Source organism: Odontomachus brunneus, unplaced genomic scaffold (assembly GCF_010583005.1).
Source record: "Odontomachus brunneus isolate Ranch 3 - 2012 unplaced genomic scaffold, Obru_v1 Obru_scaffold_093, whole genome shotgun sequence".
In the NCBI taxonomy this organism is placed as follows: domain Eukaryota; kingdom Metazoa; phylum Arthropoda; class Insecta; order Hymenoptera; family Formicidae; genus Odontomachus; species Odontomachus brunneus.
In genome coordinates, this window is record NW_022639543.1 from 765,437 (window position 1) to 782,650 (window position 17,214).

Sequence of the window (17,214 nt, forward strand, 5' to 3'; positions counted from 1 at the left end):
GGATACCGGAAGAACGTCCGGTGAAACGGAAATAGAAGTGTGCGACGAGCGCGCGCCAAGAGCACCTTCATTGTCTTAGAAAATAAACGCGATAGCGTCGTATGCATGTAGAGTCGCTATGACGCAGGGAGAACGTACATAAGGAGCTCGAGTATCGTTCTCCAAGCATGAAAATCGTGGAATCTGCTTTGCTGATCTAATTTCCGTTACTCGCATTATCGCTCTTGCCATTTAACCGCTATCTTCTCGACGTACGTACACCAAAAGAAGAAAAAATTATTAATAAAACAATTATCATTTGCGGCGCCAATTATATCTTCTTGTTATTCTAACAAAAAAAAAGTAATACACGGAAAGAAAAGTGTCGTTGAATTAGCTTGACAATGAGCGAGCCAAACGCGTTTTGCTTGAAAAAACAAAATTTCCGGTTCTTAGAATTAAATTTGATTTATAATAATCAAAAATTCGGTTTCCTTCCATCAACACGCGTTTAGTTCATCTATTGTCAAGTAAATTTATCTAAACTTTTATGTGATTTTTTCTTAGTGCAGTGAGAAGATTATAGTCAAGAGAAATATTTTTTTCAAACGTTTGGTTAATCCCGTTTTAACCAAATTATAATCCCGACATTTTCGTTTCGACAACAAAATCCTTTTTTTCAATGTAAGATAAAACAGACAGCACTCTGCAGCAGTTTTCAGCATTTCTGTGTAAAATCAAATATTCAGATGTATTAGAGTTTAAGTAAATAAATAATAATTAGTAAATAATTGATAAATAATCAATAAGTTCCCATGCATCTTAATATTTGTTAAAATCTGCTCAAGAGTGCCGCGGCAGAACGCGACTCCTGGACATTTTTTCTAGTATTTTTGCTCGAAAAAAATAGAGATGTCTAAAGAGAAGTGAGAAGCAATGTCAAACTAAACCGGTGTATCCGACGAACATAAAATTGATTCTAAGTGCCGCGTCATGTGTCCCTCAAGTTCGCTCGAGGTGTCGATAGTCGGAACCACCATGCACGCGCCTCGAAGCATAAAAAGCGAAATGAGGAAGTTAGCCACTCAAAAGAAGCTTTATATCGCTTTTACGACTTTAAACGAAGCGTAGCCTCGAATGGTACATCGTACGAGCGACGATATAGGCAGCGGAAAAGTTTTCCTCCTTGTGCTGCTACTGGTGGCGACGAGGACGAAACTTGCGTCCTTCTGACGCCCGAAGGCGGTACAAGAGGAATTCATTTGGCATTCAGGACAGGGAGACGTCAGAGATAGCCGCTGAGGCCTGCGGATGCGTGAATGCCGAACAGACGAGTGTCCGAATATATTTAAGCAAATGTGTTCACCAGCATAATGCGGGAAGTTTCATCATTTCGATGACGTTGCCGGGGCTCTTTTGCAAAGAGAACGATTCGGTTAACCGACTTTCTGGAATCTGCTTTCCTACGAGTCGCTTTTCTCCAATTTACCAAAACAATATTAAATACAATAAAAAATACAATAGAAGAAGAGGAAAGAAAGTAAAAGTTTATGATAAAGAAAGGCGTACGCAGATAAATAAAAAAATATACAAATAAAAGGAAAGAAAATGCTCTGACTCAAGGAAAATTCGAATTTAGACGACAATGCTTATTCCGCGTAACATGTATATTAGAAGAAGATAGTATGGAAGAGCAAGAGATACGAGATCGAAAATGTGAAATTTGTGTAAAATTAATATCGGACACGAAGGAGTTAATGGATGTATCTAATGGAGTAAAGTGCGAAATGAAGTAAAATTTATTAAGGCCGGCAAAAATTGGGCAACTGGCTTCGCTGAGAGATGCGCGGAATAAAAGTGCAATGAATCGCGTGAGGTTGGGACAATCAAACGTTGGTACAATAATAAAGTGAACAACGAACAAATAGCATATCACTATTACGCATTTCGTATCATATTCGCATAGCGTGCGAACAGGAAAAAAGATTGTATCCATAATTTAACAAAAAGTAGGAGACCGAGCGTGTGTAATTAAAAGGCGACGACGGTTGCCGTCGAAATTCCCGCTGAGAAAGAATTTCGCTGCGGACTCGTTGAAAAATCCGTGACTAAAATTAAGGTAGAAAATTTCGAGAATGCCCGTCAATAGCTGAGAGCGCCGTGCGACTAAAAATTCGCCCCATTAATAATGGCGACCGTGCGCCCCTCGGAAGCTGCTGCAAAGACGGCGACGGCGGCGTTGAGGGAGTCGAAGGATGCAAACGCGGTTGCCGTGTTTAGTGTCCTTAAATGCAACACGCCGGCGCGCGGTGTCGCGAGCATTTTCCCGGCGACGTATCGGAAAAGTAACGGGCGGTTCGGGAAGGTGCACGTAAACGGAGGAAAGAATACAAAGGCGGACTGGTTGGGAAAGCCATCCGAGAGTCGCAGCCGCGCCTCCGACAGATTATGCTAACGAGACAATCCCCAACGGTAAACCGGAGGCGCACAACCGACTGACGGTCTCCTTTATTTTTCTCGTTCGGCGGAGATCCTGCGCGCCGCCTGCTCCCTCAAATCAGAGCGAAGGCAGCGAGCGTATCCTGCCGGACGGGATTGCGCCTTCGGTAACGTGTAGAAAGAAGCGCCAGTAAGAGAAACCTCCAGTGGAAGTGAAGCCCCGGAAACAGAAACGTCTCAAGGAATTCGCAACGTCTCGATCAGTGAGGCTAGTAACGAATGATTAGTAACGCGAGAGTGTTGATTTTAAAAAATGGTAACATGATGGGGTGGCAAAACAAAGAAAGAGATCGATTTCCAAAATAAATTTTGAATAAAAAGAAAACAGAAAATGGACAAAAAATTATTCAACTGATTAACAATCAAATCTGTTACCCATAAAAAGTTTATTCTATTATTTCATTTTTATACATACATTCTAATTGGGAAATTTGGTAAATATATTGTATAGACTCTATAACCCTTTGACATGTGTCAATGAGGATATATCTCTGAGTAACATTGAAAAAGTTTTAGGCATTGCTCATTGTTTGTTATAAAGTTTTTAAAAAAATTTTACGAAATCGATTGTATCTGAAAGATACGATATCTTTTAATTAAGGAAGTCATTTGTATCGTTTCGCGCTCCCCTAGTTTTATTTTTCCGCACACAACGACAATCGCGCGGCGCGCCCCGAACTCCTATTGGACATTCGATCCGTACCCTCGTTTACCGCAACGAGGGAAAGAGCAACTTACGGGGCGGAAGAGGTGTGGAGGAGGGAGCTACTTTATTTTTTTCTTCGTGCCGCGACGTATTTTCGCCGAGCGTTCGGTAATCGCAACTCGCCCTTAATTGCGCAATTACGCACGCTCCCTTTTTCACGGCACGACGACGACGACGACGACGTATAGTGACGCGGCGCGAAGGAAACTCGCATTACGACGGTGGTTCGCATCTCCACTCTCTCACTCTCTCCCTGTCCACCTCTCTCTAACTTCTATCTACCAGCGGATTCTCCGTTTAAGCCAAAATCAATAGGCGCGTGCTCCGATCTGATAAGTATCCCGAAGAGAGAGAGAGCCCTGCTCTCTCTGCTCCGTCGAAGAGAATCCTCTTGCCTCGACACGTACACTTACGTCGCGCGCTCAACCTGCTCGTACGTATGTATGAACGTACACACACACACATACATACATACATACATATATATATATATATATTATATACTATATATACTATATATACACACATATACACATACAGACGCAATACATACAAGTATATTTACGGGTGTGGCAAAATTATCTCAAACTCCTGTCATCCGCAAACTCTCCCTCTTGATTCGTACTTGTCTAATTTGAAATTCCGTCATCGACCCTTCCGCGTACCGGAACCAAGAGTAAACGCGTCTATATTCATTTCGTGCTTTTATCGATACATCCCCAGACGAATATATGTAAATATAACAGCAACTTCGCTAATCGATTTGTAAAAATTACATTGTTTATAAGTGACTTATATAATATTCATTGTTTATGAGGGACTTATATAATATTCATATTTTTCACATAGAAGCGACGTAGAAATATGAAAAAAAGACGAAAAAATTATAAAAATTTGCTCGAAACAATACAAAATGTAATACAAAAGTTTGAGTAACTTTATTTGTTGCTGCATTAATACAACAAAAAATTTACATTATTGTGTAATGTAAATTAGTTCAATACAATTGAAAGGAATTGTAAGATTTTCATCATCGATTGTCTTTCATCGTGATAGTCGTGAAAATCTACGCGATAATCGATCTTTGTCATTTTAAATATTTTATACAGAAATGCGAAAAATATTATTTATACAATATTTCAGCTTTGTAACGATTCAACATTTGCAATGGCTGTTTGGAAAAATAACTGACCGGCGTAAAATTCGAAATATTCACAGGCGTATCGAGATCGCGCGCACGCGCACGAGAGAGAGAAAGGGAAAGGACAGTTTACAATCCCAATTTCAAATTACTCCGCACACACCGACACTTATCCCGAATTTACACACGGTCGCGAGCGGTGTCGTTCCATTTGAACATCACGGCTTCCCTATGTTTCGCTCATCCCTTTCCACCCAACATCCTCCCCACTACTCCTGTACGAACATCGTTTTTACGCGCTACCTTTTCGTTGCGCGACCGTAAATCCTTCGTTACTGGAACTTTTTAACGAAACTCTTTCGCGTAATCCCTTCGGCGTTCTGTGTTTGCCGAAAAGATTCCGTCGTTGGCGCGCAGCACGTGACGTAACTTCCGCCCTCACGTTCTCTGCCTTATGCAATAGCCACCCTCAGTAGAACGCGCGCGCGAACGGACGAGAGCGCTTTCTCCCTGCCGTGCAAGAATCCGTGGAATTTTTCGAGTTAGCTCTCCCGCGCTGCCGCGATCTGAAAATCCGGAACATTTGAACAAAAACAAAAAGGGCCGGGACGTTTAATCCTCGCGGAAATACGGAGTAATTCCGCTGTCTTCCCTCGCCTCGAACAGTCGCTCCCCGGCTGTTCTCGATTGTCCTTCCGGTCCGACTATCCGACTTTCCTCTTTTTAATTAAAACAGAACTTTTGTTCAATTACACTATACACAGGCTGGCCCAGATTCGTCGCGACTGTGGACGCTCGAGGCGAAATCGAGAGGCGCATCAATAGTATTAGAATTATCAGAAATTTAAATGTGTATACAATGTGAAATTCTGTTTAATTCAAGCAATAGTCGCTGATCAAACATCCCATACAGCACAGATATCCAAAATACATTTTAGGGACATTCCAGAGATATCACACATCTAGGATGCTGTATGGGATGTCACGTTCATCCACACAATCATATTTTGTAATTAAGCAGACTCTTAGATGTTATAATTGGATCAACTAAATCCTGACCGTTGTTAGACGATCTAACTGTTCTGGTTAGCTATTACAACATTTCATTACAATCACCAGAAATTCTGTTTACTTCAACCAAATCTTGTTTAACCCGATATGTCATCTAATATGTTTTTTACCCGTACGTTACTCTCATGCAAGGGTTAATCGTGCGACGAACAGCTGCTCCTTTACGGTCCTTGGCTCGTGATGCTGTCGATTTTTGTTCGTTCCCCGCACGCTGGTCACGTATTGTGACAATTTCGTTATCGCGATGCAAATGTTTCTTTGATGACATCGGCCCATTGTCGCGACCCACGCTAATTGTCGCTTTTGCCCAACACGCCTGCCTATTAGCATACGCATTCGAGCGTGTTGCGTTTCTTGCGGCTGCTCCGGCCGTGCCCGTCCGCTAAATTTCCCATGGAACAGGGTCCTGCGAAAGTGTCTCTCGCTCGACCTTGATAACTCATATTTCCGTAAATTACAGTTCCATTGCTGATTTTATTTTAACATTGTTCATCGATACTAGTGATCGATGCTATAATATTGCCGTATTTCACTCATTTACGTAGAAAACTCCTTGTCACATACACATCCTAGAACAGTCTACAAAGCGCTTACTAATCTTCACTAATCTTCTTTAATTAATATCTCGAGATTTATTGCGAGTATCGCAAAACGATACGCGGGACTTTTATGTTCACCTCAATCCGTTCTGTCTCCACGAGCGTTGCGGAGACGAATCTGGGACACCCTGTATAGTTACTGCCGTGTCTTTCTTTGAGTATAGCGACGCCAGTTCGACATTTTCTGGAAAATGTACCTTAAACTCACGCGCAAGCATATCGCCGAATTTGCTTGGCGTATATATCGAATTTAAACTTTGACTAAGCTCAAGCACGCACGCGCGCGCGCGCGCACGGAGATTACAAGGCAAACCTTTGCCATGCGTATGTAACAGAGCGATAGGAAAGGCGGTGCCGCGAGCGGCTCACACGACACAGCACCGACGATCATTCCGATCGGGAACGAACGTTCCCTCGCTAGCTCGTGAGAACGAGACCGTCCCGCCGGCTGAAGGGAGGGCATTTTAGATTCGCGATTTCAACGATATAGGATTCCTCGGGCGTGCGGGAGAAAGACCAGCGAAATCCAAACTCTTTGAATCGGCGGACGGCTCCACGGTGCCATTGTGTGGGTGGCTTACCGTCGTTTCCCCGGGATAAAGTGGGTATCACCGGATACTGCTCATCCCGAGTCTATCGTCGGAGTCCAACGGCTCTCGGATATCTTTCCGTCCCTTAAATTAGGGGGCGGAACGACGCCCGTAACATCGGGCGACTTTTATAATCGCCTTTAATGCCGCCTCGCGAAAGGTCACCTCTGATTCCGCGTGTTCCTTTTTTCAGTTCGCGTATTGCACAAGTATTTGTTTACGCCACGAAAACAGTCCCGTCGGCTTTAAGGCCTGTTTCGCACGTGAATGTATTCTGAGATCGCGCGTGAGAATATCGACTGAATCGGTTCGAGGGACCGTCCCGATGCGTTCGCTGAAAGACTCGCACGTCCGTCCTGTGGAATGCACTTCTTTAAAAACCCAGAACAGCCGGCATTCTGAGTACGAAATAAAATAAACAAACCTATGCTCAAATATAATGTTAATTTATGTTACATACTGCAAATAGATATCATACTTTCATTTTTCGAGCAGCATTTTTTATGGCAAGCATTTGTATGTGTAAACCTGTTTTCATTACCTCTTTTCATACTATAACAAAAATTACTGATAAAGTTTTTTGTTTCTAATTATTTTTTGTCTTGTTTTGTGAAACATTTTAAACTTTACTACCTTACGTGAGGTGGTTGAAATATTGACCACAAATTTATAAAGAATTAAATTACATACATTGCAACAACTCTTACAAATCGACTAGGAAAGTTAACGCCAAATTAAATTACAACCAAATTTTGTTCGATAGCTGGGACAAAATCAAAGAAAATAATTGTTTCAAACATTAAACTTATATCTAATTGAGTAAACTTCGCATTTTGCGGAAAAAGATACCGAATTAATTTGCACAGCTATCTACCTGGGTAAACATGTTATTAGTACATATCGTAAGTATGTCTTTTTGTTATTTTTTAGATATTTTTTCTCTCAGTGTAGAAAACGCTGAGTTTGACGAGCAAATAAACATATTTATCTGTTGGCCTACTCACAAATATACGTAATATCAAATCAAGACTAAGAGTAGTTTTTTGGAAGGACGTCTCGCACTTAACACTCTTAGCGCAGTCGACGTAAACGGAGCGACGCAAAACGAGAAGGAAAAACGGAGTTAGTTCCGGCATAGTACAGCCGCGAACATCACGGCGATCTTAATTTCCTCGGCGGATGCTGTGTGATAATTTCGATGAAAAATTCCATCCTGCGCGCCCGCCGTAATTAACGAGGAGATGGCAGGCCGAGCGCGCGTACATCCGCGCTTGTGCGTCCATAGCGAGTCCTGTTCGCTCGCGAAAGGACCTAATTAATTAGATATCCCTGCGACAAATTGCTAGAATTACACCTCACTGATTACAATTACACTCGGAATGAAATTCCAACACAATAAAAGCGCGGCGTACCGTGCTTGCGTTGCGTTCCCTCCTTTCCGCCTTTCTTTCTTTCTTTCTCTCTTCGTCTTGTACGCACGCGTACGCTCATGCGACGAGCTTTCCTCGCTCGCCACGTTTTATGAAAAATTAAACGCAGAATTAGAATTCCTCCATTAATTAGGAAAAGCGAAAGAGAGAGAGAGAGAGAGAGAGAGAGAGAGAGAGACGGAAAAAGAGGCAGAGCGGTACGAGAGACGAGTGTATAGTGAATAAGCGCGGCTGTACGAGGACTACGGATACTTTGACCATTTTGGGCTTCACTCTCCTTTAGCGAGATTTTTTGTACATTTCAAGTTACAAAATTGGAATTCCAAAGCACGCTGTGCGTCAAAAGGAAAGGGAGGAACAGTTTGATTAAGAGATCATAAAATGAGCCACATGATGATACACGAAAAGAATATTATAGTTTCTTTCATACAAACTCCTTTCAATTTTACTATGCCTTTGATACTCCAAGCAAATAGACTGTCATAAGGTCTATCTTGCTAAGGAACACAGTATATTTAGCTAGAAACAGCTAGAACATAGCGAGTATTTCAATAGTACATTTTGGCTCCTAAAATAAAAGTAACACATGTGAAGTGAAAGGAATTACTGCAGAATATTAATCTACTCCCCGGTTACAAAGTATTATAGTAATGTTTACTATGAAATTCTCTCCGTGTACACGAAATGGCTCACCAACTACCCTTACTTCATAAAGGATAATCGGAAGATATTACAGCGAGAAAAATAATAGCTTACATTGATGCATGATCTAATATTCAATAACTATTGAGTCTTGCCCAGATTACTCGTAATGAGTTCACGATGTTTTCTATCACCATTCTTTCTATCGAAGCGAAAATGAAATTTAAGTAGTTAGTAAAAGAACAGGTCCTTCGGGGAGAGAAAGGAACGAGACAGCGGGGAAAGCACCGGGGGCGATCGAAAAAAAGAGCGGGCGGGGGAGGAGAGTGGCTTTGAGGGAAGAGGACGGTAGAGAGGGATCGGCAAGCCGACGAGGGATAGTCGTAAAACTCAACCCATGAAAACGGAGCCTGGCGTCCGGATTACGACTGCGAGATTCAAGAATTTTTCCATTTATCGCCCTTCTTGCATGAACGCATACAAGAATTCGATACGAGAATATGGGCGCCCCCTCCCGCCCTTCTTCCTCTCCGGACCGGCCTCCGGGCGGTGGAGGCGCTACGAAGGAGAGTATCGGGGATGTTACTCACCCTCCTCGACCTCCGCCTTGAATATCTAATCGACGGCGCGCTGCGCGCTCATGCATGCACTTCGACGGCGAATCGCGGCGATGCATTCCGCGAGACACTCGTCAGAGATGCCGCCGGGCGCGCATTCGTTCTTCCCTTTTTCCGAAACACTCGCGCATCGCATTTTTCGAAGCGCGCGATGCGATCGCCTCGTAATATCCGGCGGAATTGAAAAGGGCGGAACGGCAGCGTAACGCAAAACGCGCGTTTTGTTTCTCGATTATTGTGCTCGACAGCGGGGATGCGAAGGTTACGAATCTCGCGAATGCAATTGATTGCAAATGCAATAAACTTTTTCACACCGGATATTTTATTACTTTTATTATTCTCCTTGTTATTACCAAGTATTTTCCTTTCTCTTTTAATTTGCAGCGTCCATCCTTTCTCTGGTTTGTAGTCTTTACGCTCGGCGAATCGCTCGGCCGACCCGATAGGATATTTATTTGATAAACATAAATAAAAAGATCGAACTCATATTGATTTATTTAGTTTATTTATTTTAATATTATCTTAATATTTATTTAGCTTATTTATTTGTAAAACGAAAAATTAAAAACAAATATATGCATGTAGGAGCGAACCTACAATAGCCTCGTAGCGAAAGAGACCACTTAAAATTTTATAATCATGCATTAAATCAAACGAACGTTTCAGTTAAATGGTCCCACCTTAAAATATCACCTTTTCAAAAAATCACGAGCCTGCCATACTGGGGTAATGGCTACTCATATATTTCCTTATAACTTCCACAAAAGTCAATCAACTTCAAAAAATTATTTTTCCATCGAAACACCAGACTTCAAGGAATTCGTCTATGTATAGAGAAATATGAAAAAGATAATAGTTTGGAAAATATACCAACCTCGCAATTCCCAAAAGACTCACAAAGTTTTACCTGGGGTAAAATTTACCCCAGTGTGGTAACTTAGAGTTACATTTTTATATGTAGGATGAAATCGATTGTTGTAAAAAAAAAGTATTTAGTTCAGGCAACTAAATAACATTCGTCTGAATATTCAGCTTCATTAAAATTCGGTTCGATAACTAATAGGTTGAGTAAATATTTCCTACAGGAGTTTTTTTGTTCCTATAACCAAATCTGATCCTTAAATAACAGAAAATTTAATTGCACTAATAGACTTGTGTTTTTTTCACGTATAAAGAAAATGAGTGGACTATTTTAAAGTGATTAGATTTTTTTGATTATTCACATTTTTCTGAAAAGAGAGAAAGGTGAATCCAAATATCGAAAAAATTAATCTGTATATAGTAAGTATTCTTCAGTGAGATAAACAAATAAATATTTTTGTTCGTTTTATAATTTCATCGCGAGAGTCTTGTTGTATTATTTATTGATTCGCGCGACGAGTTACTTCGACGTTTCACACGATCGAGAAGAAGAGAAAGAAAAAGAACCGATGCACACAGTAATTGAATGTATCACATTGTTACAATGTTTCAGGCCAAATCACCCCGGAAGTGTTACCCGAGTTCTTAGCTCCTTTGGAAAATCACACGGTGATCCAAGGTCGCGACGTCTTCTTCACCTGCGTCGTTAATCATCTGCAATCTTACAAGGTACAACAATTTCCTTTTGTCAAATTGTGTCCGTATATCATCTTTAAACGGAATATAAGTTTGTTTCTCGGTCAGGGAAATAGATGCAAACAGGAAAGTGAGAAACAAATTTTCATTTTAAACTTGTGTCTACATTTAATTTAACGAGTGTCCAAATACGTGTTGTAAGGAAACTGTAATAAAACTTGCATCAAGACTCAAGTTTCAAGACATGCAACAGCTATGTTTTTTTTACCGGAGCAAAACGAGAGACCTGTACCCGTTAACGCGACATAATCTAAATATGTATCTTCTGCTCACCCGACACCCGAATTTCTTGCCGAGTCTAACTACACTTGCCCGTGACTACCGCGAAATCTGATAAGATCCGGAATTAACCCAATATAACCGACGTGAATGTCGGTTATATCGGACTAATTCCGGATCTTATCAGATTTAAAATAGATGTACAGGATATTGTATTTATATGCAAGTCAGAATATGACAAGTTGACTATCCGTTTTGCTAGCATGCGCGCGTGGTCGTGCGCGGTCTCAGTAAGCCTTGGTTCACTCGCGCACTTTCTTCCCTATGAAGTTTACATTCCAAATGAGCATTCCTCCAAGACCTACTGAGACTGCGCATGACTACGCGTACCTGCCAGCGAAACGCATACACAACCCGTTATACTGACCTGCATTTAAGTGCAACATCCTGCACGTATCCCGATTGTGATGAAAACTCAAGCAATTTTGTCTCCTCGCCCCGTGACTATATTCTATTATTATCATCATGATAAATTTTGATACAACCTCTTAATTCGTTTGCTTTAAACGTTTGCTTTAAAAATTTGTTTATTCTCGATCTTTTGCTCGAGTGTGAAAGAATTTCCTCAAACCGTAACACTGATGAGTTAACACAGTCAATGTATTGGGTTGTGTAATCGCGAATTTTTTAGGTAAAAAAAATATATAATGCGCCCTTTTTACTTAGAATCTGCTGCTATACTTCGCATACATTGTTTCACAAGATTATAATAGTAAAAAAATATAATTTATTTTATCCGAAAAAAATTCAAAATTACTTGTCAAACAACCCAATGCAACAAAGTAAAGTACTTTGTCTTTTGACCGGACTTTCGGTGGACAATTCGTATTTCAATTAGCGAACGGTTAATCGCCACTGATCTCGTGTCTCTCGTCTTGAAAAGTACCGTCCGCTTTTGCCGGTGTTTCCAGGTAGCCTGGATAAAGTCGGATTCCCGAGCGATTCTGGCGATACACACGCACATGGTGGCGCACAATTCCCGGCTGTCGGTCACGCACAACGGACACAACACATGGAAACTGCACGTGGCGAACGTTCAGAAGAACGATTCCGGCACGTACATGTGCCAAGTCAACACTGACCCCATGCGTAGTCAGGTGAGCAGCCGGGATGCAATCCCCAGTGTAAACAAACACGTGCAAACAGAGTCGACGCTCGACGATTAAAAGATACACGTTAAAATAACGTGTCGTAGCGCAGTTAAATGACACTTCAAAAATTAGTAAGCACTCCCCAACAACGATGTACATATTGCTTTCAATGACATGAAAGCCCTTTTTTCTCTCTCCCTCTTGTCTTTTTTTATTTTTTTTTTGTAATAGAGTAAACGCATCTTCAAACAGTATTATCTAGTGCAGTACTGAAACAACTGCGACGCGCGTCCGCAATAACAACGTATCTCTGTTAAATTAATTTCCATTTACCTTCCAGCCGACGCTTTATTTTTCGCCGGCGTTTCCGCTGGAATCACGCACGACGGCCGTTACACGCGCGTGGCTCTATCGATTTCCATCGACAGAGCCCACGCTGCACGACGTAATTCGATTAAAAAGATCGAGGTTTCGCACAATTTCGTCGGATCCGTCCGCGGCACGGAATTTTTAAAATTCCATACACAAGCCCGGCCATAACTTTTTAACGCGCGCTTTCTTTACCACGGCCATTATTTCGCGGAGTAATATCGGTTGTAATATCGGCCTACCGCTGCAGCTGCAGCTCAAAGCCGACCTACAAAAGCAGAGACTATTTTATTCTGTTTGAAGTAGAGAGAAGCACCGTTAAAATCAGAACGCAGCTTATTCTTATACAAAGCTCTTAAGTGATTTTGTTTTACGCTCGACTTCTAATACACCGATTTTAATCCGAAAGACCTACTCCTCTCGATGGAACCGGTTTCATCACATTGCGAGTCACAAATGTTAATACTACAAAGCTCGTTTCTTAAATTTAAGTATAAATACGTCTTGCACAGGAAAAGAGAGAAACTTCAGTCGAGAAAATATTCGAGAGCTTCGAAGATTGTTCTGAGACACTCTGTATGTCAAGTAATCAAGAACTATCTGTTGAATTCACATAAATATCAATGAAAAAATTAATAAAGTCAATTGAAAAAATTGACAATCGTTCGTTTTTTGCAATCGTTCGTTGAAAAAATATTTGCTATAATACGAGGTTTTTCCATAGAAAATTTGCATTTTCACTAATTTCCCCGCGACAATTTTAAGTTTGAATATTTAAGTTCAGCAGATCCAAAAACGATCCAGAAAATAACCGACTTCATACATTTCCCTTATGGGCAAATTTTCATCATTTTTCAGCATTGTCCTTTCTTGGTGCGACTAAATTCTAATCGAGTAAAGCAGTAGTGAAGTCTGATTTGAACGAATCAAAGAGATTACGACGAATCGCGCTATATAGAAAATATTCCTTCGTACAGTGTAGAAATGGATTATTACCTATTATCCATAGGCTACTGTGGTTTATGTTTGCCGGAAAAGTCATAGCGGCGCAAAGTCGCGACGTGACGCGCGACTTTAATTATGCAGATTTTCGGCAAGGCGAGCCGCGCGTTCGAGAAAGCACAGGGAAAATTATTGCCAACAGTGCGGCAGGTGCACACGTCGTACGGCTTCGAGCGACTGTTTCCCAGCGACGAGGATCTGGGCTTGCTCGCGCGGTCGAGAAATATCCCGTCGCGTCTTAAATCCTGAGCCGAGTATTATACGCCGCCTCGACCGATGCGAAATTATTTATCGCTCGCACTTATATCGCAATTCTATCTGCTCGGCATGCGTATTTTCTACAGAATGCGAGGCGTGTCTGGCCAGTTACTACGATTTTCCACCAAAGTCTACGAAGGAATACCAATGTGAGAATGCGATTTCCCTGTATACCTAGATTAAAATGCTAATTAGGTTTAATCTAACTTAAAATTGTAGAATCATCGCGCCAAGAAAACTTTAATAATATAAATTAACAACTATAATTAATAATTATTAATTTATAACAATGAATAACTTGAAATAAATACGGTAAGATTAGCGCTAATCGAATTTTCAGAAGATTTGTGATTTTAATCGAAGATCCCTTCACTTTTGGTCGCTTGAAAAATAGGCTCTATTCATAAATTTTTTTTCTGAAAAGTTCGCAATATATCAATTTGCAATTTGGCACATTTATTATATGAGTTTAGATATTCGCTTCAACATCTGCGTTAAGCTCTTACTTGCTTAAAGATATGTTTGATTTAACTATATATTTTGAAAGCGTATATATAGATTTGTACCTGATCAAAATTTCATACATTTTCCCGGATTTCTTAAAATTCCTAAATTTAATATTTTTTATCCTGTTCCCTTCTCTTATATCATTTTTTCAATATCTAATTTTTTATAATGTATATTTCATTATATATATATATATATATATATATATATATATCAAATATATTAGATTACACTAAGCGGTCATAACCATATCAACTATGCATATTACCCGCATAACGTCAAATTATCTTTAAAAGATCTGCTCCCGACGTAGGTCTCTCTCCGTTTGTCTTCTATCTCCTCGACCCTCTTTTCTTTTCGTCTTACCACCCCTCCCCCCCCATACACACACGTACACACAAACGCATTATCGCACCCAGACCTATCGTTCGTCTCACTCGCTCCTTGTACTACGACAAGCACTCTCGGTCCTTTATCACGCGGCAGGGCCGTATATTGCATCGGAAGGTTTCCCGCTTGGCCGGTCGCATTGAATTCCGCGGGACATGTGCACCACGACCAGTAAATTCCACCCACACACGGTAAACCGGCATACTAGCCCAGTGAACCGCCCTTGTCACCGGTACGTGCCCAGGGCCGTAAAAAGGCGTCCCTTTTATACGGCAGCCCGCACCGAGACACTTTACCACGGTTTATGCTGACTGACGTCTCGCACCGCCACGACGGATATTTTCGACCTGGAGACGACAATGACGACGACAAAGTTAATACACAAAGACCTCGCACACTCGCGGGATAATGAGTGTCGTCTGATCCGGTGACCAGTGGCGCATCCCTCGTTACTATCTTCGTTATCTTTTATTTTTATAAATTACTTAACCCTTTTGTCGTTGTCCTGAAGTAATACGTACTTCGAATCGATCCAAACTAATCGATATTTTTCGTCGCCAAACTGTCAAACGTTGTTGGCAACTCTCACGATAACATATTGCTTTTGGGGAAAATTTCCGAAGACCGCTCTCTATAACTTTGTTAATTTTGCAGGCTAAATTCTTTGCGGATATATTTTTCATATCAAATACTTGCAAAATATGTAAAAAAAATTCAATTTTCCCGACCTACTAATATCTCCTTAATAATTTTTCAATTACTTGAATTTGTTAGCAATATTACATTTTTATTCTTTCGTATTGTAAAACACTTAACATATTATAACTCTGTCTAATTCTTTAATTTGGTATTAAAGATATTAATATTAAAGATATTAATACTTGCTATTGCAATACATTTAACAAAAAAATCGTACGTTTATTTTTGCGTTGTTTCATATTTAATAAGTAATATATTTTCGAATAATAAATTTTTGTTTTGATTCATCGAAACACGATTCTCATCAATAATCGAGGAATTTCAGTTTTCATCATTATATTATATGATGTAAGACGCATAAAATTTATATTTGGAACAGAAACATTATTATTATTATTGTTAACAATATTAACTGTAAAATTTAAACAGCGTTCGTAACGTTGAAACATTATCGCGACAGATGCCATACGAATCCAATGTGAAAAAGAAGCGATAACGAATACAAAGCGCACTCTTATCTCCATATTTAGTAGTCTATTAAGTAAAACAAATGAAAAAAAGAGCATTGAACGATAAGGAGAGGGAATTCAGGCTAACGTTTATTTTGTTTCGCCGTAAACCATATCTTCCCTTGCATGCTGGTTTCATTGAATCGAATAGCACCGCTCCACGTCCAGTAAATTCTATACCACCACACATTACACCCTTGCGAGGATACCCTCATCGTGCACGTGCTCAGGACCGTAAAACAATGTGCTTTTTCTACGACGAGCAATTCAAGCCTTGTCTTTACCAGACCGCCTTAGTACAGGCTCTCTACGGGCTGTTTACCTCGAAAAAAGAATTTCGGTCTCTTTAACTCTTTGATCCTCGCCTTCGTGGTGAGACAGCAAGGTTTAATTAATTCGTTCTCGTTCCTCCACATAGGAAAGATAATTTAAGTAGCGAAGTGGACGTTGAACATAAAATAATAGACTTCTTCTCGTAATATTCGATTCTCAGCGGTTAAATTAAATTATTCGGTTAAACAGCAATATGCAAGAAGCCCCGATTAAAAATTCGAAATGCCATTTCGTCGCGTAGCAATTTCCCCTATTGAGTCCACTTCTACTCCTTAAAAAGGTAGTCGATTAGATCTTGGCCTCATGAAGTACGCAGTTCCCCCCGTTACTACGAGAGCCCTACGTTTTTTTTTTTCTGTCTTTGTGCTTTAGATGGGATACATGGAAGTAGTGATACCGCCCGACATAATGGACGACGAGTCCTCAGATGGTATGGTCACCCACGAGGGCGGCAGTATAAGGCTGCGATGCGTCGCTACCGGGTCGCCGAAACCGATCGTCACCTGGAAACGGGAGGACGGCCGCAACATCGTTCTCCGGGAGGACGGACAGAAACAATGTAAGTGCATCACCGAATCTCGTGACAATACGCAAATAGCAATCTACGAGATAACTCGGTAGAACACAATTACGAAAATCGAGTCCTGAGTTCGACGAATTCGCGCGAATCTGCTTTATCTTAGTCGAGGATGTCAAAAATAGAGGGCTTGATGTTTATAAAAGATAAGAATTAGCACGATATAATTGAGAGTAATGAATCATCTTCTTCATTACACTAGCTAATCTTTAAATAATGATGATAAAATAGGATACGATAAGTATCTTACTTTCTCAAGCTCTCTCTCTCTCTCTCTCTCTCTCTCTCTCTCTCTCTCTCTCTCTCTCT

At 40.7% G+C, this 17,214-nt stretch overlaps 1 protein-coding gene across 3 annotated transcripts in view; it reads left to right on the forward strand.

The window, feature by feature from the left end:
• LOC116848345 (lachesin-like) overlaps nt 1-17,214 on the forward strand; it is a 216,376-nt gene that overhangs the window by 184,005 nt on the left and 15,157 nt on the right. For all 3 annotated transcript variants that reach the window (XM_032824317.1, XM_032824318.1, XM_032824316.1), the window contains 3 exons: nt 10,749-10,864; nt 12,082-12,267; nt 16,701-16,887. In XM_032824317.1, the coding sequence (XP_032680208.1) occupies nt 10,749-10,864; nt 12,082-12,267; nt 16,701-16,887 (489 nt within the window). The remainder of the gene's footprint in view (nt 1-10,748; nt 10,865-12,081; nt 12,268-16,700; nt 16,888-17,214) is intronic.